Source organism: Artibeus jamaicensis, unplaced genomic scaffold, assembly GCF_021234435.1.
Source record: "Artibeus jamaicensis isolate MK-2021 breed Jamaican fruit bat unplaced genomic scaffold, CSHL_Jam_final contig_384, whole genome shotgun sequence".
Classification (NCBI taxonomy): Eukaryota; Metazoa; Chordata; class Mammalia; order Chiroptera; family Phyllostomidae; genus Artibeus; species Artibeus jamaicensis.
Genome location: NW_026521810.1, coordinates 20,133,059 through 20,155,036, shown reverse-complemented (window position 1 = coordinate 20,155,036; position 21,978 = coordinate 20,133,059). Strand labels below are relative to the sequence as shown.

General features: G+C 41.8%; 1 protein-coding gene across 1 annotated transcript; it reads left to right on the top strand.

Moving 5' to 3' along the window:
- The first annotated feature begins 5,255 nt into the window (after nucleotides 1-5,255).
- On the top strand, nucleotides 5,256-20,691 carry LOC119045069 (lithostathine-like). Its single transcript, XM_037139686.2, is given in 8 exon segments — nucleotides 5,256-5,317; nucleotides 17,617-17,696; nucleotides 19,129-19,247; nucleotides 19,456-19,550; nucleotides 19,552-19,591; nucleotides 20,217-20,343; nucleotides 20,625-20,645; nucleotides 20,648-20,691. Coding segments are annotated over 8 exon segments (588 nt in total).
- The last annotated feature ends 1,287 nt before the right edge of the window (nucleotides 20,692-21,978 follow it).

The following is a 21,978-nucleotide window of genomic DNA, read 5'->3' as shown; positions in this document are numbered from 1 at the left end:
CTCCTATACTTTCCCACAGGATTTAGCAGGGATTAGGACAAAAGGAAGCATGAGAGAAGCATAAAAGACATAGTTGGGATGAAGTTGAACAAGATTTGAAAGGAATTGTAAAGGATTGAGTTAGAGCCATATAGCAAATTACACAGTGGCTCCTCTTTGCTTTATATGTTCTATTTCAACATCACTGGATATTGTATTGCCCCTGCACACACCTGCTGTGCTCTTGATGCCCCTGCTTAGGTGATCTTCCCTCACGACACTGCTCTTGATGGCTACCTCCTTCTCACCCATTAGGGTTCTCTCAAAGTCACCTCCTCCAGAAGGTATCTGTAGTACCTCTCCTTGAGTTGTGACAACCAAATGTCTCCAGGCATTGCCAAACGTCTATAGAGGGGGATGGGGGATCATATCAAGTTGAGAATCATTGCTCTCATCCTGCCCCTGTTCCCACCCCCAATATACCTTTCTCTCCCCATCAGGGGAGAGGGAAGGCAGAAGCAAAATGTTGGGGAACACACCAGCCCACATGGAGTCTTACTGCATTATTACAAAGCAGCTCTAGGGTCAAACATGTCTTAACCTGGTGCAGCCCACAACATTTCAGGTGCACAAAAGAAACAACTAAGGAAAAATCAGGAAAATAGCAAAACCAGGAGACCCATTTAGAAACTAAAGTTCTCGTTTTGTACCAATCACTCCAACAATACTGTTGAACTTCAGGTTGCTGAGTTCAAGACTACACTAAAGAGCATAACTACTTTTTAATTACTACTAACAACTATCTACTATTGTTTGCATGTTGGTGGGTTGGCTGCTTCAATGGCCATGACAATAATTTGATTTTGCTGGCTGGCCCTGATAATATTTTGAATTTACAACTTCTCGCCAAACCATGTTCTGGGCAAATACTTTTAAGCTACACCTGCGGAAGTGGGGCCCTCACATGAAAGAGCAGCTATAAATGTGCACCTAGAGGACGCAGAAATTAAGTGGTTAGAATCAAGGCCCTGGGGCAGATGAGGGCTCCAGGGCTCTGCCCAAGGAGGTCGGGTTAGGTAAGGCAGGGTCTTTAATCCAGGATAGGCAGATATCTTCAGGAGTCAGGCTGTGTTAATGTGCTAAGCTGTTCACTCTCTTCTCCATGTTCCCTGGAGAATAAGTGTGTGTTCAGCCAAAGGTCCCTGGTTCTTCAGGGGAGTGTCCCCTCTAGGTCTTTGTACAACACATAGACCTGTGAACGCTGGAATAATAGCAAGCTTTCCCTGGGTCTCCCAGTCTGTCTTTTTTGCCTTTTTATTCCACCACTGGGCTTTCTTCTCTTCCAATATTTTAAGGTTATTTGCTCCTTCCCTCACCTTCTGTCCCTCAAAACCCAACTGAAGGAAGAGGTCTGAGATGCTTATACCCTAACAAATTAAGAGCTGCTAATGTTTTAATACACTGTCCCTCTCAAATGAACTCCTAAATTATTCTCCCATAGCAAAATTTATCAACTGGAGAGGGTGTAAATTTCTTTTTTCATTTTTTAAAACATCTGCATAGTAGTGGCAACATTTCATCCCTTTGAAAAGCCCTGCTATCTTAAAAAAACAGACACACAATTAATAATTCTACAGAGCCATGCTGTTTCATACTGCCGCCACTAGTCACACGTGCCTGTTGAGTCTAACCGAGGTGTGCTGTAAGCGTAGAATACAAACTGGATGTCTACAGATTATTGTAAAAAGCTGTAAACTCAATAATTTTATATTGATTATCTGTAAATGATACTTTAGATATTTTCAGTTAAATAAAATATATTACAAAATTAATTTCAACTTTTTAAACTTTTTTACCTAGTTACTAGAAAATTTAAAGACACATGTACTTGTGGTTTGCATTTTATTTCTATTGGACAGTGCTGACAAAGAGATATGTACCTCATTAAAGCACATTTATAGTCACATTTCATCTGTAAGGGATTGATGATTGATTGCTCCATTTTAAACAAATGAAATTTGAGATTAGCAATGTGCTCTTGATCACACAGCTGGCAGCAAAGATAGATCCTGAGCCTGCTAATGACAAATCCTAGCCTCTGTGGACATCATCATTCGTGGATAAAACACTGGATTTAGGTCTCACACAGGCAAACCTCCACACAAAGCACTTTTTCCTGAAACTTTGTATTCCTCTTAAAGCAATTTTTTATCTTTTAAGTTGGAACAGCAAAAACAGATGGAGGAGTAAGAAAACCTCACTGCTCTGGAGGCTCAGAGGGGTTCTTCATGCCTGGGAAATAGTTTTGTGGGACAATGAGACAGAAAGCATGGGTAAAGAAAGCTCTGTTGCAGCAACACCCCCATTGCCCCATTAAAAAAGTCCCCCTTTTAGGAAAAATAAGTAGCTGTGAGCTGATGAGATGGTTATTTTACTTCAAACCCTCTTCACCCCTTCCCAAGCTTGACAGAAATTGATCACTCACACCTTGTATTTTGCTCTTACCAACACTGAACAAAGACCTGCTTTCCTTTCTTTCCCCTAACAACTGCTGCATCCCTCCTGAATGAACAGTGAGGAGATAGGGTTAGTCGTTGCCATCCCACTCTAAGATTTTCCTCACATGTCCTGCATCTTTGCCAGCACCCATGGTGTCCAGTCACATTGTAAAGGATGAGACCAGAGTCCAGGGCTACAGAAAGGGTGGGACTGTGATCTAAATACATGGTCAAGGAGAGTGAGCTCACCATCACTGAAGGTTCTTAGACTTTAGATTGAGTTGCTTTGTATAAAATTTAAGGTAATTTCAGACCATAAAAGTCAAGAATTCTATGGCTAAGGAATTCCACACAGGAAAGAAAGTGTTTAGACCTTTCTTCCGGTTGGTGGTCCCATCCAGTCCTCACTCTCTCTGCCTTCAGCCATCGCTGTTGAGGCAACCACCTCATGACGTGTGTCTTCCTGGCTCTGGAATAACTGAGTCTCAAAGGCTGAAGGTAAATGCAGCAGCTTGGGCAGATAGGCAGTCAGTCCTGATAATAGAACTCAACAGAGAGAGCTGGGCTGGGAAACATTAGGTGTTGAATGTAATTTCAAAAGTCAATCAATATCCCAAGTGACCGCAGCCTGAAGCTGAACACACACAGACAGCAGGTGAGTGACCAACTGTTTCCCGCTTCTCTTGTTAAAAAGTGCAACAGTCTCCCTTCAAGTTATCATTGTAGTTTCACATTTTTGCTATAAGCTAACATCCCTTTTTCTTATTTTTTCTTTTTCAATAACTGAAGGTTTTATTTGCAGCATGACAGGAGCAATAAATCATACAACCTTTATAATTGTTTACCTTATTTGGTTTGTCACAGACAGCTGAGTCTAGAGAATTTTTGGGGACCAAAGAGTTATCTGGTTGTCTGGTATGCCCTCACTTTGAAGTTCTCTGTATCCAGCCCTGCACTCAATACTGTGGAAGATTCAAAAGACACACTTGCTGCCCTTGAAGTGTTTTGGTGTAGTCAGAGAGACATGAACAGTGCAGTATGAACAGGGGAAAAGAGGGGAATGAGCACTGCTTCTGCCTGGACTGCTGCCTTCCACGCTGTCTCAGAGACTCAGGCTCAGGCTTCTCATTCCTCTCACTTAGTTCTGTCCTTCACCCCCACACAGGTGCATTTGGGGATCATCTCAACAACAAAACTCTAAACCCGACCTTGTTCCTAATCTCAGTCTCACATTTTCCCTTAGAATTCCTATCAACAACCTCAAACAGCATATCCAAAATTAAAATCATCTTCACTTCCCACAATCAAAGTTGTTCTCCAGGTGCACATAGTACTGATAGGTAGACTCTGCCTGGATTGTACATATCTCGCCAGCTCTGTGCACTTGGACCACTATGTATCATCTCCGAGACTCAGTTTCTCTTCTTGCAAATTTGTTACTAACATCCTTCTGAAGCTGTCTCCTCTTTCATCCATGTACTAAGAAACCAATGGAAAAATAATAAAGTGGTGAAGCCAGGTGCCAGTATCAGCAATCCCTAATAGTATAGTGATAGTAGTTTGGGCACACATTCTCTTTTGTTCCTATAGTATCTTTAATACACACACTGCTAACTGGTCTACCATCTTAGCAGCTCGGTCACATTTAGCTCCCATTCATATTGCTCCTGCACTAAGGTAAGCCCATAAACCTTATTCTGGATTCTTGGTTTTAGCTTTAGCCCTAAAAGTATCAGACTGAGCTGTGCCCAGATCTTGGGTTCAGATATGTCTCAGTGACTATCTAGAAGTACTTCAGACAATCAGAATCTTATTTATTTGCAGGATACCGAGGAGTCTTTTGGGAGAGAACTTACAAAGAGAGGGACAGGCAAACAAGTCTAACTCTGTCATGAAGCGGAAGCCGTAGATGAAGAGAATGGACTCTGAAAGCGGGGTCATTAGCATCACCCAAAACCTGCCCTGGCCCCAGTGCTCAGCTCCATGTCTGCCCTTCAAGAGAGACACAGGTGGTCGTCTCACCCAAAACAGAAAATGCCCGTTCAGTAAAAATGCACTGGAACAGTGGGGCTCAGGTATAAGGGATCCCAAAACTGAAGGGGCCTTGTCACTGCCATGGAAATCCTCTCACAGGATATAACACAGACCGAGGGCCCATCTTTCCACCCTCCGCTCTGTTTGTGCTTCAAGAGTGGCATCTCCATAAAGATCTTCTTAATTTGCTAGTCTTATAACATCTTAACAAACAGTTAAGAGCGGGGCCCCAGTGAGGCAGCCTAGGTACCTTACACCTGTGGTCAAAAGAGTGTGGGAAGGAAGAGTGGGTGTAGGAAGCTAGGAGACAGAACATGATTCAGAAGCAGTTGGGCAGCAGCAAATGTTTGCTTATCCTAAAAAGAAGCCTGAATAGTAAATGTTATCATCACTGTTTTATAAAGGAAAAGAATTAAAACTAAGGTTGAGATGACAGGAGCAGTATTCAGACACACAGTTGGAGAGTGAACTGGAATGTAAACTTTGGGATGATGACACCTACAGGGCTGTGCCAGACCCATTAGCCCCGTGCTGTGCAGGGAAAGTCAATGTTTTCCCTGATTCTCAGAAGAATCTTGAGACAGCGTCTCCATTTTGTCACGGATGAAGCAGATGCCGAGAGGTTGCGTTACTCGACTTACATCACATAATCAGGACCTGTCAAAGCTCATATTTAAAGCCATTTCTGACCTGAAAACTCAGTTCTTTACTCACCTTTAAATGCTCCTGTAAGTAGAACCTGGCATGGATCAGGCTGCTTCCAGGGAAAAACAGCACCACATCCGTGGCCCTCACTTGCTGTTGGGGTAAGTTCAGGGACTGTGCTGTTAAATCACTGCCCTGTGATGCTTTTCTTGTGTGTGCCTGATTTTATGAGGTGAAAGAAAGGACCTTAACACTTTATTTAAAGTATACACAAAGTATATAACCAGAGAGACAAGACTACTTAAATTAGCACAAACCATCTGAGATGATTAAACTGCATTTTAGAGTATCACTGAGACACTGCTTATGAAGGGGAGAGGAGTGAATACTGATTACGGTCCCTGAGTTGAGGATCTTTGCCTTCGCCTTGAGCTTAAGCCAAGAATACCGAGGTAAGCATATTCTGCTAAGTACTGTAATTCAAACCCCTGTCACTTTCCTGTTGCGTTCTCCATTTGGAAGCAATGTCCCTGACCACCCTTTAGTCTCCATTAATAGTGCTGAACTGTGAGCCATACCCTCTACAAAGGGGAAGGTTTTCTTGATTCATGCTCACTCCCTTCAAGTTGAATACCTGCATTTATGAGCAGCTGATGGGGTACAAGGTCAATTCTTAAACCATAGGAAGCTGGAGAGCAAGCATCTAAAGATTCAAGTTCCTACTCTGGTCTCTCCCTTTAGTGAAATAAAGCAAGTAGAGCTGTTCACCTCCTTCACTTAGAATCAAAACATAAATGTTCACCACCACAGCTCCACTATATTTTTATAGAAAAAAAAATTTTTAAAGGAATTAGAAGCCAATTTGAGTTCTCTTGCTGTCTGTGAGTTATTTGGACATCAGTTTGATACAGGGGATTTGATTTTATACACATAAAATTCTATATAAAATATATATATACATATTTTATATGTATAAAATCCTAGTCCAAATGACCTCATGAAATGAGGTCAAAGCTTGAGATGGGAAGCACTATGGAAAGATTAATGTCCCTGTCACCTGTGTGCTTGTCCACGGTTACAGGTAAGTTTCCTCAAAACAGTTTTACACCATTGGTCTCACGAGATTTCCAAAGTATGCCTCTGAATGAAGAAGGGTCATGAGTGCACCATTTCTCAGGAGTGGATAGTTGACACCAGAGAGGTTAAGTCCAAAGTTATCGCTATCCAAACAAGCCAAAGGGTGTTGAGGATGTAGAACACCAGTCTTGCACTGCAGAATTCTTTCCTGCTATCTAGACTGAAACTCCACTGGGTTAGAAGTCAGGAAACCCAGGTTTCAGCCTCAGCTCCAGCAATTACAGTTACATGGCCTTGGGAAACACCCCTTTACTTATCCTTAAGAGTCTCAGTTGGCTCAGACTCAGGCCAGATTCAATGTTAAGGACTGAGATACAGCAATAAGGAAGAAAACCGTAGTCTCTTTTCTTACTGAGCCTATAGCCTAGAGTGTAAAATAGGTATTGAGTAAGTAATTGCAATGAAGTGCAGAGTCATATACAGTGGAAACACAGAGCAGAATATTTTTCTAGACAGTACCTCAGGAAAGGTACTCCAAAGAAGTAATGTTTAAGCTGAAACCTAAATGTTAACTAGGAATAAACTATGGAATGTATAAAGGAAGGAGGAAATGAGTGTTTCGTTAGGAAGGAGGAACCTGTGTCAAGTGTTTGAAGGTGACAAAAACATGGTGTGTTCACAGTACACAAGGTACAAAGTCACATCATGTGACTGGTTCTATCCACGTCGAATGCACAACCAAACCGAAGGTGGCCAGTGTTTCAGTAGGTCAGTGTTACCCGCTATCTTAAGGAATCTGTTTACTCTTCAAGCTTCAGCACAGAAACTGCTGAACTTGGAATAGATTCTTCAGGTTGCTCTAGAGATAAATGACTCCTGCTCATACTGTCAACCTACCCAGCTCGCCTGTTTCAGCCTTTGTTCCGTGATTTGCACGTGTGTTTATCAGGGGCTGATAATCAAGTTTTGAAAGTCTGCTCTTTATGACTGACAGCACCTTTCCCTAAGACTGCTGATATTTCCTTGTATTGTCTTTGATTCCCCCAAATATACAAATTGCTGAGGCCTAAAACCACTGTAGCCCCCAGACCTCAACATTTGTCCTCCGTCTGGATGAAGAAAGCTGCGTCTATCGCACTTCTGTTTGTACCCACCCCTCGTACTTACGTTTCTGAATTTGGAAGGCTGTCCTTTTAACGATTTTTTCTGTGCTTTTTATGCGTGTTGACAGGCATGCCTTCCCGCTTCAGAAGGGATTTTTCCAGAAAATACTGAAATCAAGCTATTGTGTAACCTACAGCTGGACAATTGTGGGACGAGATTCCACCTAAAAAAATCTTAAAACACATATTATGGTTCGTAAAGCAAACTCACCACTCAAAACCTATGTTCACATACATGTGCACCTAAATTCACACATGCAGGTACATACATCTTACTAAGAAATCCCAGTGATATTTTCAAGGCCACTAGTACAATTGCAGACAAGAATAAATTAGAGTAATTCTTACTTGCTCTCAAAAATTAATTAGACCAATATTCTGTGCAGTAAATATCTTTGTATAAAATGACATTTACACTCTGCATGAGGCTTAGAATAGGTAACCAATCATCTGCTGAAAATTCCATTAGCAGAAAGCAAATAAGATGCTCTAAAATTAATGAATCCATCAACTCAGGTAAAACCTTTCAAAAAGCTACCATGTCAGAGATCAATTAATTGGATCTTTTAAGAATTTAACTTGTTGCTACTGAATGCCAGGAATAGTGGGCAGTATTGATGATTTAAATAATTGCCTAAATCTAAGAGAAGTTGGAGCTCCCAGAATTTGTTAGATGATTTGTTAGAGGTACAAGAACAATATCGAGGTTTTTCTAGAAACAAGGAATTGATAGTATTGTACTTGTGTAAGTGAAGAGAATCTCTTAACGCCACTGAACACATTCTTCTTCTTAGTGTCCATTAAGTTAATGTAGCTTAGCAAATAGCAACACACGGCTGTCAGCCCCAGTATTTACCCAGTGTTTTTAATCCTCTCCATGTACGAATATCAGAAATCTGATTTTCTGGGCTGAAGTCTTCTAAATGTCAGGTCCATCCCAATGGTGAATTAAATAGCTTAGAAAAAATATCTCCTCTGTCATGGTGCCAAAGTTAATGGTCTTGCTCCAAAGGCCAATATTTCATTTTTTTCAATTTATACAGATAAAATAGGTTTTATTTTTTTATGGTTGTTCAAGTACAGTTGTCTCCATTTTCACCCCACCACAATATTCCATTTTTTTAAATAGGAAAAAAGAAGTCTCCTCTAAAAGAAGTGAACAACAATAATTATTAAGACCATAGCTTTGGGGTTTGGGTTTTAATTGTCACACTGTTACTTCCGGGGAACAAAGACCAAGTTATTCAACTCTCCAAAGCGAGGCCAACATAGCTGTCTCATAATGATGCTCTGGACACTAAATACAATAATTTATGTAGAGCCCTTAGTGCAGTGCCAGGCACAAAATCCGCGCTGAGTAAGTGGTATCTCTAACCAGGTGAGCTCCTGCACAAATTAGTTTGACAATTCCCTGACAACTGCATTTATGAGCAAAGTGTTTTCCTAAACCAGTAACATCTGAACAACTTTAAAAATAAGCATCATTTTATTTTATTTAAAGCTATATGAAGAATACAAAAGGCTGGACACCAGTGCTGGCTTGATGCCCTCAAGAGAACACTGGTAAAGGTCAGATCCACTAATAGGTAAGCAACACTTCAGAGTCACTTCTCCATAACTTACACATCTGCAGACCATGTTTATATATTCATGTCACCCTGTTACGGGAGGGGGACCTGGTGAGATCCCTGGGGAGCCGGTAGGGCCCCCTGAGGTGGTGCTGAGAGCCTTCCCAGGCCCCTGAGAAGGAATGGGTTCGGGAAGTGCCCAAGGCAGTGAGGTTGAAATCACAGCCTGGCTGTGATAGATTTCCATACCCGCAGGTAGGGGTAAACAGACCAGTGCCTCGAGGATGCATGGCCCAGCAGCAGCGAGTGACGTCCCATCCTGGCCAGAGATGCTGTGCAGACCTAGAAACTCTCCTACCCACTTCTGGACCATTGCGACAAGGAGAGAGGCACACCTGCCCGTCAGGCTAGGATAGAATAAAAAAGAGGGACGCTTCCAGAGCGCATAGGATTTTGGTTCTGGATATTTAGAAGGAGGGCGGGTAGAAACTTGGTCCCCTTCTGGTTCCCCTCGTTAGCAGGGTCAGGGACCTGAGGGTTCTGGGCTGGTGGGCCCTGGAGTTCATGTGGTCTGGCAGTGACCCTAGGCCACTCCCAGAGCAAGACGCAAAGGCGGTGGCGGGCAACTGGCACAGTGCGGTGCTCTGGCAAGTCCTGCTCCGCATGGCACACAGACTCAGTGGCCAGCCAACAGCCAGAGGGATGTGGCACAGGTGCTGGGCTGGCAGGCAGGAGGAGAAGAAAGGGTATCGTGAAAGCAGTAGGACTCCCGCCAGTGCGCAGACTCCAGAAAGACACCTGAATACAGATTGCAACCAGGAACCAGCTAAACCGTTTGGATGGTTGTGCTGCAGAATCCCGTTTTTCCCAAATAACAATATTTTAAATGGGAGAAGGAATTCTAGGCACAACTTTGAACTAATCCAGCAAAGGGTAGTAAGGTTATTGGTCTTTGGGTGTTTTAGAAGGAATGAAGCTCTGGGGTAGAAGCTGGTCATTCTTCCAAAATACGTCACTTTTGAGTAAGTGACCCCTTGCCCTTTTCATAAATTTGCTTCTGGAGTTTGCCTTTTGAGCGGCAGGCAGTAGAACTCCAATTACTGTTTGATACCAATGCCACTAAAAATTACTGAGCATCTATTATGACACTACCGGGCCCTGAGGATAATATTCTTATTAGCTGTCATTTACTGTGTTATTATACACGTATGTATCTGGCATTGGATTTAAGGATAGTCATCCATTATTTTGTTTAATTGCCACCCCAACCTCATGAGGTGAGTCTGCCCGATTTGGAAGCTCAACCCTTAATCACTACCTTCTTGGTTATTCTTTCCACTAAGCCACTGTCCGGACTGTCATGGAGACAGATGAGCATGGGTACCTGGAGGCCCAGGGGAACATCCTGAACAGGAAAGTGAGCGCCATCACTTTAAAGCACTCACACTCTCTCACATAATTTCCAGCCTAGGAATCCTATTGGGAAGGCCAGCCCCATATTTTCTCTACTCCGCATGCCTGGGTTCCCCAATCTTGTCGAACCACCTAATTTCGAGTACCCCTGAGGGCGGGAGCCAGCGTTCTCCTCGTTTCCTGAGGGCACGGTGCTCTTAAATTTGCTTTTAGAGTGTTCCGCTCCTTGACTCTCCTCCGCTGTTTTGGACTAATCTCAGTTTTGAGACATGCCATTTTTTTCTCCTCTAACTTAGTTTAGAGTATCTGGTTATTTTACCTTCCTTACCTAGTATTCCATCTCTACCTGGTCCTCAGGTTGGTGTCTGCATTTTGATTCTGACCTAACTCTTGGTCATCCTTTCAATTAAAATAGAATCTTATTCATGTCTCCATTCTCCCCTAAGCAACAAAGGTTGAAACATGAAAAGAAAAGAAAGAATTTTTTTAAAGCCTTGAATTTTATGCACTCTGCTTTGAGTATTTTCTAGGAATTTTTTTTCTCTCTCTTCTTTCAACTTCAGATCATAAAATGTCAGGTTAAGAAGCAGAAGAAGAACTTCTCTGAGCTCTTGTCTCCAGCTAACCAACAAGATCAGCTATCTGAAGAACTTCAGATTATCTGATGTTTTCTTTGTGTTCTTAATCCTTTTTCTTTCTCATCTTCATTTTATTTTAGTAAACTAGTCTCTAAAAATTGACCTGCAGAACAACCTCTCCCATAGACTCTGTTTCTGCATCAACCCACGTTCTCTGTTCTGCTCTTTAAATTAGGTCAAATTTCAGTGTATTAATACATAGTCAGTCTCCCTGCTAGAATCAAATTAACCCATGGAAAAAGGAGTAATTAGAAACAGCACTTACAAAGATTTGCTAATTTTTGAAAGATTTTCCTAAAGAATTTTGTCCTTTTAGTAATTGAATTCTTCCCTGATAATTTTTCATATACATGCCAGCAGCCACATTAAGTACTTTAGGCAAAGTGCTCTTTGTTCTTAAGCACCATAGGAGCTGAGCTTACAGAATTTAACAAATGATTACACTTTGAATAAAGACATTTAATTAAAAATACTGTATGCCGATCCTTTCAATATAATGTTTTCATGCAAATGTGCAAGGAGCTCCTACTCTATGTTTTTTTTTTAATTTTGCAAGTAAGTTGTTTCTAATAGCCAAATAATTACCAACTATCTAAATAGTCAAGTGAAAATTCTTTGTAATGGCTCCATTTTCAGACGGGTTTCATGGTAGTATACTTTTCTCAAAGCCTGCTCACCAGTCATCCCTTTGGTACAGTAAAATAAAAAGATGGCCTTCCCAAAGGTGATCTGAGATTTTAATATGAGCAATAACTATTTTTCGAAGGTCTCTTGACCCATGTTCATGACATTCCAGCATTCCAGCCAATAAGAGGAGGATTAGAGAATGTACCTCAGAGACCTCTCCATCCAACATCCTCATTGAAAAACAAGAAACACAGATGCAAGGAGGAGAAGATAAAGTCATTTACTCAAAATAACACATTAAAATTAAATAACGTTAAAATTAAAATTCAAGTCTTCTAAACATTTGAGGCATTATGCAATTAAAGGCAGCTGCAGTAATTATTGAAATCATTGTGAATAGATTAATTTATTAAATAGACATTATTGTGTTCTTAATATTCTTCATGAATGCAGACTCATGCTTGTTCAACACAGTATGGTGGAAACAGCATTATGCCATTTTTCAACCTATTCTAAGAGGAATGGCAGCTTCTGCTTTGCCCTCTGGGAACCCTGACCAACAATGGAAAAAGCCCTACTATCCTGGTACATTTGAACTATAAGAAATCTAAGTCATATGGAAAGGTTTCACATTGACCTTCTATTTAACAGCCCCAACTGAGCTCTCAGCCAATAGTTAGCATGTGTTATCATCTCTGAGGTTCAGTTCACTTGATCCTTCTTAGGAGTGAAGCCCCAGCCACTGTCTGCTTGAGAAGCCCCAAGGAAAAAGCAAATAAATAAAATCACAGAACCATGAGAAAAAAACAGTAGTTATTTAACCTCCTAACTTTGAAATAGTTTATTGTGCAGCAATAGGTAATCATGAGAGTAGGTAATAAAGGAATGACTGAAAGGTTTTATACAGGAGAGTGATACTAATTCAGTTCATAACTGAGAATTTTCAATAGATTGGACTCTGGGAGTCAGATTATTTAGAGAGTAGGAGATAAACACTTTGTCTCTTACCCTCACCCACATTCAGGTTTATTTGAAATTTGAGCGCTACTGGATGGAAGTAAGTGAAATTCCTCCTCCCATGTACAAATAGTGTAAATCACATGTGTTCAGAAGGATTTCTCACGGTTGACAAAAAAAAATGCTTACACAGGACTTCTGACCCATGACTGATAAAGCACTAGGTTCCAACTCTGGTAGCAAACTATAAAGAGAGTACTCAATGATCCCTGCTTCTTGCCACTTACATTCTTATGGTTATGTAAATCCATACCCTATCAGATGGGGCTAACCCATGTAACCAGCATGCTATTCCACAAATGGTCATGCATAATAGCTGAAGCTATATTGTATATGACATCTGTAGCTTTTGCCTTGCTCTCTTTTGAATCACTCAAGTTGCAGGAAGACCATCACAATGTTTTAAGGGTACCCAAGGAGCCCTATGAAAACATTCACATGGTGAGGAACTGATACGTCTTGCCAATACACAGCACAAATTTAGCATGTTAGTGACTCACCTTGGAAGTGGATATTCTAACCCCAGTCAACCCTTCAGATGACTGTAGACCAGTATCTTGATGAAATCTTTAATCGAAGTTCAAATTTATTTTACATTGATTTCTATGGGCTAACTCTAATAATTTGAAGACCATTTTTAAAAATTATTTTTAGCTTTTCTATATAACTTAATTCAACTGAAATTACCATATTTTTAGAGTATAAGACACACTTTTTACATTTTCTCCCTATTTTCCTCCTCTAAAACCTAGGTGCATCTTATGGTGCGGACCCCAGATGCACCTAGGTTTTAGAGGAGAAAAATCGAGAGAAAATTTTTGAAGCAAAAAGTGTGGTAAAAAAAGTGTGTCTTATAGTCCAAAAATATGGTAATTGTGGGGGCAACTTTGCCCTCAAGTACCCCTGTCTACCACAGATGAAAGTAAACACTACCAAGACATGATCTGCTTGGGGAGGAGAGGTGGCCAATTTCTCAGAGGAAAAAGGCCAGGGGCCCCTTCCTCCAGGGACTTTAATTGGGTTGTAATACACAGGAATACAGGGTGGCAAGGATCAAACAGTAGATACCATTTCAAAGAGATCTGAGGGCTTAGTCTGAGTCAGTGTCTGTCAGGAAAGGGGTTTGCAGAAACTTTGAGAGACATACTCATTTCCTGCTCAGACCCTTAATGTATGAATGAAAACACTCTTAGCAAAGCAGGTTTCATAGGATTTTTTGGAATTCTTTCTTATGTCAGATTTTTTCCTGAATACCACTCTAGCAAGGCAAGGAGCTACACCCTTCCCCATCAGGTTTTCAGGCTTACTGATTTTTATTGCACTGATTTTATTTTATTTTATTTTTTATTTATTTACTTTTAGAGAGAAGGGAAGGGAGGGAGAAAGAGAGGGAGAGAAACATCAATGTATGGTTGTCTCTCATGCACCTCCTCCTGGGGACCTGGCCTGCAACCCAGGCATGTGCCCTGACTGGGAATCGAACCTGTGACCCTATGGTTCACAGCCCATGCTCAATCCACTGAGCTACACTAGCCAGGGTCACACTCATTTTACTTTTATCGCACTTTTATTTTTTATCACACTGATTTTATTTTTTAATCCTGGCCCAAGGATATGTTTATTGATTTGAGAGAGAGAGAGAGATGGATGTGAGAGAAAGCATTAATCAGTTGCCTCTTGTACACACCCCAACCAAGGATCAAACATGCAACCTAGGTATACGCACTGACCTGGAATCGAACTAGCAAACTTTTGGTGTACAGGATGACACTCCAACCTACTGAGACACCTGGCCAGGACTCTCTCTGATTTTTAAGGAAATGTTCTTAATGTTTTATTTTGAGTCTGTGTGTGATTCTTTATTATGTTAAGGAGTCCTCTTCTTCTTCTTCCTCTTCTTCTATTTCTTCTTCTTTGTTAATTTTTGTCACTCACTAATGGGTGTAAAAGTTCACAAAGTGATTTTTTTTCCTTTTAAGATGATAAAACATTGCTCTCCTTTAATTTCTCAATAATTAAATTAATGGTTTATCATAATAAACTACCCTCACATTTCCAAGATCCACTCATCTTTCTTTGTATGTATTACATACATTGGTGAATTTCATTTGCTTAGCATTTTTGTTCAGAAATTACATACCAATGTTCTTCAGTCAGATTGGCTTTAAGATTTCCTTCTCAATTATTGCTTCTTAATTTTTCTTTTTTTCAAATCTCTTTCCCCAATATTTTATAACATTCACACAAACTCAAAGGTTGTAGAAATAAACCTCTATGTATCTATCACTACCAAAAAAAAACTTCCAATGGCCTCATTTCAGCTACATCACTTTGTTTTTTTAATTTTATAAGAATTTATTTGATTCTGTTTCTGTTCTAGTGTTTTGCTTAGTTTGTTTTTGTTTTGGGGGGTTCAATTGTTGATAGTTGTCAGATTGTTGTCACAGAAATGGAGATCGTAATGGAGGGTTATCAGGGGGGTGGGGGAGAGGGAAAATTGCAGGGGAAGTACAGGAATAAGAAGCATAATTGGTAGGCATGAAATAGACAGGGGGAGGTTAAGAATAGTATAGGAAATAGAGAAGCCAAAGAACTTATACGTACGACCCATGGACATGAACTAAGTGGGGAGAGGTATGCTGCAGGTGTGGGGAGGTGCAAGGTGGAAGGAGATAAAGGGGAGAAAAAATGGGACAACTATAATAGCATAATCAATGAAATATCCTTAAAATAATAATGTATTTGAGCTAAAACTGACAACAATCACCAGAAGCAAGATCTAAAATGCTCTCTACATAGCTTTCTTTTCCCTGACAACATTGGGTTCTTCTGAGGTCATCTTGAATAAGATAATTTATCTGTAAATACCTTATAATGTACTTTTAAATTATAAGAACATTTTAAATAATTAAAATACCACAATCACTTAACACTTAATATAATGTCTTAACATTTTCAAATGTTCCCTTTTAGTAAATTGTCTCAAATTAGTTTTTTTTCCATTTGCTTTGTTCAAATCAAGATCTAAACGTGGTCCATACATTATATTTGATTGATAAATATTTCAAATGTTAAAAACAAAATATTGCTTTGTTGTTTTAAATTTATCTGCTGAGGAAATGGAGTCATTTGCCCTGTATTTTCCCACCTTCTGGACTTTGCTGATTGTATTGGTGTGCTGTAACACAAACTATCCCCATCCTCTATATTTCCTGGAACTTGGTAGCCTAATGTTAATTAGAGGTTCTCAAAATGTTTTCATCTCAAGACACTTTTACACTCTTAAAAATCACTGAAGGCTCCAAAGAAAGTTTATTCATATGAATCATTGACATTTATAATGCTAGGTATTAAAACGATCCTTTTAAAATACTTATTTACTAACTTGTTTTGATCATTTTTGAAAAACTGTCAAAAATGCCCATATAAGAATAACAAGTTTTTCTATCAGTCCATTTTTCAAGTAAGAATTATGTTCCATTAAAACTGTTACAAATGCATTTTCTCAAGACACCCATTGTATTTTATTAGGCAGACTTCCCATTTAGTCATATAGAACATCAATAGAAATGTATATAAGTTTGAGATTTACTATAATTATTTTTACTGCTTCATCAAGTTAGTCGAAAACAGCCTTTAGTAAATAATGTCATTTCTTGAAAGTGTATGGCTATGAAAAATACAGGTTGATACTACCGAGGCGTGGTTAATGCTGCTGCATCAGAAATTTTGCCCATCTTTGCTTTTGCCCACTATAAAAAGACAAACAACCCTATAGGTTAATGACAGAAGTTACAAGTGCACAGTCTCCCTGGAAGTGTCTTGAAAACCCCCATGGGACTGCAGATCACAGTCTGAGAATGCCACTTGGAGGTATCAGACTGCCATCTCAAAACTGGACAGAACCGAAACTGTTTCTCAGCCTTCCGACATAGAGGTGGCTGGAGGACGGCCAGTCTATTCATATGCTTTTCCTTCCACCCGGGCTTTCCCACTGGCTAACATACAGCTGCTGCAGCAGCAACTCTGAACCATTGCTCCTCCCCGTGGCTTCAATTGTTTCTTTTCCCTCAAATGATACATGGTTCTCACCAATAAGTCCAATTTCTATACCCACCCAATTTTTACTTAGTAATCTGTTTTTATTTCATCTTAAAAGACAAGGTATAAGGGCAATATACCTACTAAAAAATACAACATTTACACAGATGCCTAGAGGAGGGTTCTTGGCACATTGCTCAAAAATACGCTGTTGACATTTTCCTTATCTATCCAATGGCACGTTTTCTTAACCATGTAACAACAGAATTTGTACCACAGGGTTTTCATTCCCCGGAGCTTTTTAGAACAGAAATCCAAGCATTATCTAAAGTCCACTTCACCTGTGCCTGGGCAAAGTGCTGGCCTGCTGAGGGGAAAGAAACAATTTTGGCAACTTATGGCAATTCCCAGCCCCTGCCAGGAAGAGTCCACTACCATGACATGAATCTCCTTGAGCCAAGCCCTTTCCCACTGTCTATGTTCTGGCTCTGTTATTCACTTCAGGGTTCCACCCGTAAATCCACTTATGAAAGGCCAGTCTTTTCTGATTTCACCAACCATTGAAGCTGCCTGCAAAACAGGTAGGTAAGTGGGAGCTGAGAGAAGATGAGCACCGTGGCAGGGGTTTACCTCACACAGTGGAGGGGAGGCTGCAGGAGAATGCTAGTCTTCAGAGAACATAGGAGCTCTGCGACTCAGCTGAGGCCAGATCTTCTGGGAGGTTTCAGGGGTAGTAGAAACTACAGGTTTCCCAATTATTTCCAGAATGATAGAAGGTGAAAGATTTCACCCAGATCAATTTATTCCCAGGGGACTGTCCAAAGGAAAAGATGAGAGGGAGAACAGAGAGTTCTCTGCATGCCCTCTCTCTGACTACAACTCTCTCATGATCTCTGATTGCTTCTTCGAGTCACAGACTCCATGCTGCCTCTGTGGCCCTCCCTAGAGTGTCCTGGATGCTGCTGTCCTGCCTGATGCTCCTGTCTCAGGTGCATGGTGGGAGTTCTCTGCCTCTAGCACTGGGACACTGTGAGTGCTCAGGGCCAAGATGAGGAGTGTGGGGGCGACTTCTTTCATGAGGTCTCCCCGGTGCCACGGACACCCGTGAGTGAATAAATATGGCCGAGACAAGATGAGATCTTTGGGGATGGAGGGGTGGGCTGTGACCAGTTTCTCTGGGGAGAAAGAGGCCAGCAGCGGCCAGTTTCTCCGAGGAGAGAAAGGCCCCGAGCGCCCTCTTCCATAGCCTTTTATTGGGTTGTAATACGTAGGAATACTGGGGGCAAGGATCAAACAGTAGATAACATTTCAAAGAGGTCTGAGGGTTTCAGTCTGAGTCAGTGTCTGTCAGGAAGAGAGTTGCAGAAACTTTGGGAGACAAACTCATTTCCTCTTGGGCTCTTATCATATGAATGAAAGCATTCTTAGCAGAGCAGATTTCACAGGTTAATCAGCAAGCCTTTGTGATGCCAGATTTTTCCCCAGGACACGCTCTGGCCAGGCAAGGAGCTGCACCTCTCCCCATCAGATATTTAGGCTTAAGGGGATTAGAGCCAGGAAGCGCCTCTCCCAGAGGACCTGGGGACTCGGGCTATATCAAATCGAGGGTGAGGGGAGGGGGTGAGAGTCCATTGCTGTTTGTTGTAGCCCCTGAGTCCTTCCATGAAGGCCTCCCAAGTGATTGAGTCTGGCTTAGGTTGCCCCCCGCTGTGAGGGGTCTTACCAGTCATTGACTTCCGACCAAGCTCTGGGGGCAGGGAGAGGAACTGAGGCAGTGTTTGCTACCAGAGACAGGCTTTGTCTCCTGTGGCTCACATTCCAGAGGTCGTCCCTGGCCCTTAGCCACAAGGGGTAGAGATACAAGTCCTAAAACCAGGCAGAGCGGTCTACTACAGAGGAGGAATACTCCTCTCCTGTGTGATGCACGTGGCAGTGGTGGGGTGCAGCCTGACACAGTGAAGACACAATTCCTCCATCATCACTCCTTCCTTCAGCCTAACTTGTGGTGGGAGGAACCAGAGTGGTCCATTATCAATGGAATGAGATAATTTCCATTTTGTCGGTGGGCTGTAATTTGTATTGGCAGGGTGAAGAGAAAAAGCATGAAGCATTAGGAGTGACATAAGAGGAAGAATAACTAGAGACCCAGTGTGAGAACAGTCAGCTCAAAGTGGTGGAAGTGTTGGACTTTTAAATAAAGGGGAAGGGTAGAAAAAAAGGTAAAAACATTAAATAAATTCCTTTATTTAATGTGGCTTGTTCAAAATCAAGAAATCCTGAAAGTGTTGGCAATGATGAGAAGCAGTCAAGAATTTGGTGTTACTTCCCCAAACACTGGCCTCACAAATATTCCCCAAGGCCACTTCCCAAAACCAATTAACACTCTTCATTTTAGTCCATCCCTCTCCTTTATTCCCTTCCACCCCAGGTGAAGATTCCAAGGAGGAACTTCACTCTACACAGAGTAGCTGTCCCCAAGGCTCCTATGCCTATCATTTCCACTGCTCTGCCTTGTTTATGAATCCCAAGTCCTGGACTGACGCAGATGCAAGTAGGTACATTTGTGGTTAGAGGTGATGATGGAAAGTACATTATAGATGGGAGAGAGGTGGGTGGTCTACATTCTCCAGAATTTTTTGAGGGTGAGAATGAGTATCCTTATCTTTTGCAAAAATATCTCTTCTTATCATCTCAGCCCTGTCCTATCTGCAGTGACCTCTCGACCTCCTGCTCAGTCTCTCTCTTCCCCACACAGATTGCTGGCCAGAAGCAACACTCAGGATTCCTTGTGTCTGTGCTCAATGGAGCTGAGGCATCCTTCCTGGCCTCTCTGGTCAAGAACAATAGTAATCTCCCCATACGTCTGGATTGCGCTCCATGATCCCACACAGGTGTAATAACATCTCCACTCTGTCATCTCTGAAGCTGCTATGGCCAATCAGGGCCACTACCTGTGCTCTGTGCCTGCCCAGGAAATACTTTAAAGAACCCCAGTGCTTAGGAATCTGGGTGGATATTTGGAAGACAGGGTGGGACATTGAGGCCAGGTGATGAACTGAGTTCTGTGAAGGTCAATAGTCTCCAGCTGAAATTAATCTGCTTCTTGTCAAGATTTTTGTACAATTCAGACATGACACCTTTTCATTCATCTTTCAGAGCTTCAATCAGTCTACACATACTGTGCTAAGGAATCCTACGTGAAGATAAAGTACATTTTTCCTTATAGAACAGACATTGTCTTTGAGGTTCATATGGAAATGATAAATGTGCCTGCCACTAATGTGCCACTAATGTGTCACTCTGAATGGATTCATTGGTTTTTGTAATTATTGACTTTTGAATTAGCCAAGAGAAGCAAGTCATTAGGGAGAGAGTTTCCAGGAGGAAAGCTTCGTGACAACATTTGAAATAGACCAAATTCCACAATTCTGAGGAAGGGATCAGTATCCACCAGGGAGGATTATGCAAAAACTGATAGTCATTCAATCTTACCTGGCTCCATTCTCTACTCTCTAGGGCTACAAGCCCAATGCGAGCGGATGGGGATGGAACAATAATGATCTGATGGATTACTTTGCCTGGGAGAGAGACTCTGCCAGCATCACAAACCCCACCTTCTGTGGGAGCCTGTCACAAAGCTCAGGTAAGAAGCAGGGGAGCTGCATTCTGGCCAGCCTTTCCATCCCCTGCTCCCCCATTTCTGAGCCTACCCTTCAAGGCATCGTCCTAAACTAGGAGATGCAATGTTGGTCTTCTTCTCCCACCTCCTCCCATCTCTCCTTTCTTGGAGTCTCCTTTCCCTGGAGTGAGTCCCTGGTGAAGGTGAGGGAGGGGCTTTGAATCATAGGCCATAGTCTAGGATGCCTCTTCTTTGGGTCACATGCTCCACCAGCCCCATTTACTTTATCTTTTATCTCTCTCCAGGATATCTAAGATGGAAAGATTATACTGTAAACAGACATTACCCTATGTCTGCAGGTTTGAGGATTAGGTCAGGTGACAGTTGACAGCCTAAGTTTGGAATGCAGGTCACCGTGGGGCCAAGTGAAGACCCAGCCTGTAAAGGAATTTCTAGATTCCCCACACCCGCAACCCTAACCTCTTCTTTTGGACCTTCCCACATTCCCACCTTCCCACCTCCTAGGCCTTTTTGTATCAGATAGCCTGAGGTCTCAGAGAGTAATAATAAATATTTTAGTTAATATTTGGGTACCTTTGTGTTCCCCTCTCATAGCAAAACTCTGAGGCATAAGTTGGTGTGAAAGAAAATCTAGGTCTTACATGTGTTCAGGTTCATTCAGGCCCCTGGGAGAATGAGTAAATGTGTGTCCCCACTGGTGTATCTGTGACGAGTATGTAGACCCTGTTCATGTAGGATCGATGTTATGTCCAGACCAAACATCGGCCTCCACACACTCTGCTGCACCTTCTCCTGACTGTGTGGCACCAGCAGCATTAGTGCGTACTGACAGCCTCGGAGGTCATTATAACAGCTCTTCTGAAGTAGCTCGTCAGAGGACTGATTTTATTCTTTAATTTGTGATCTACCTTGAACCATGACCTTTATAAAATACAGTAAATTATTAATTACATGAACTCTGGTAACGGTACTAATATGTGGAGCATTAGAAGTTGTTACTGTTCCTTAAAACAAGAAAAAAACTCCGAGCAATTTGAAAACCAACAACTTGCCCTGGGCTGATAACCCTGATTTCCGCAGAGACTCCCGAGTTCATAGAGCCCTTCTCATTCCCGCTTTCCTAGAGCAGGAGCTGCTGGAACCTTAAACTTTTAGGAACATTAAGTACTAATTGTGACAAATTGCTGAATGCTGAGTGCGGACTGGGTTAAAACTGAGAAATACCTGAAGGCTGCAGTCTTAGGGAGGTTGCCGCTCTTTCACGGGTCTTACGTCCGGAACCCCACCACATTCTTGTGGTGAAGATGTTACCGAACAAGAGGTGGGGGGGGAAATACAATATTCGGCCCACCTAGGGATGATAAAAACTGCTATACAACGGGGCCCCTCCCAAGGACAGAATACTAATATCTACTGGGCTCTTCTGTCCGCCGCCAATTGGAAAGACATCTCTCAATGCCACAGATTTGTGAAAAGGAAACAAAATGCTTATTTAATGCTATTCAGGCCTAACGCCACCACTAAAATAGCAAAGTCCTTTAGGGTATACACCTACACCCACACAGCGCTCCCTTCTCCCACTGTCCCAACTCCGGGTACCGCAAATCAGGAAAAGAGCACACATCTGTATTGCAGGCC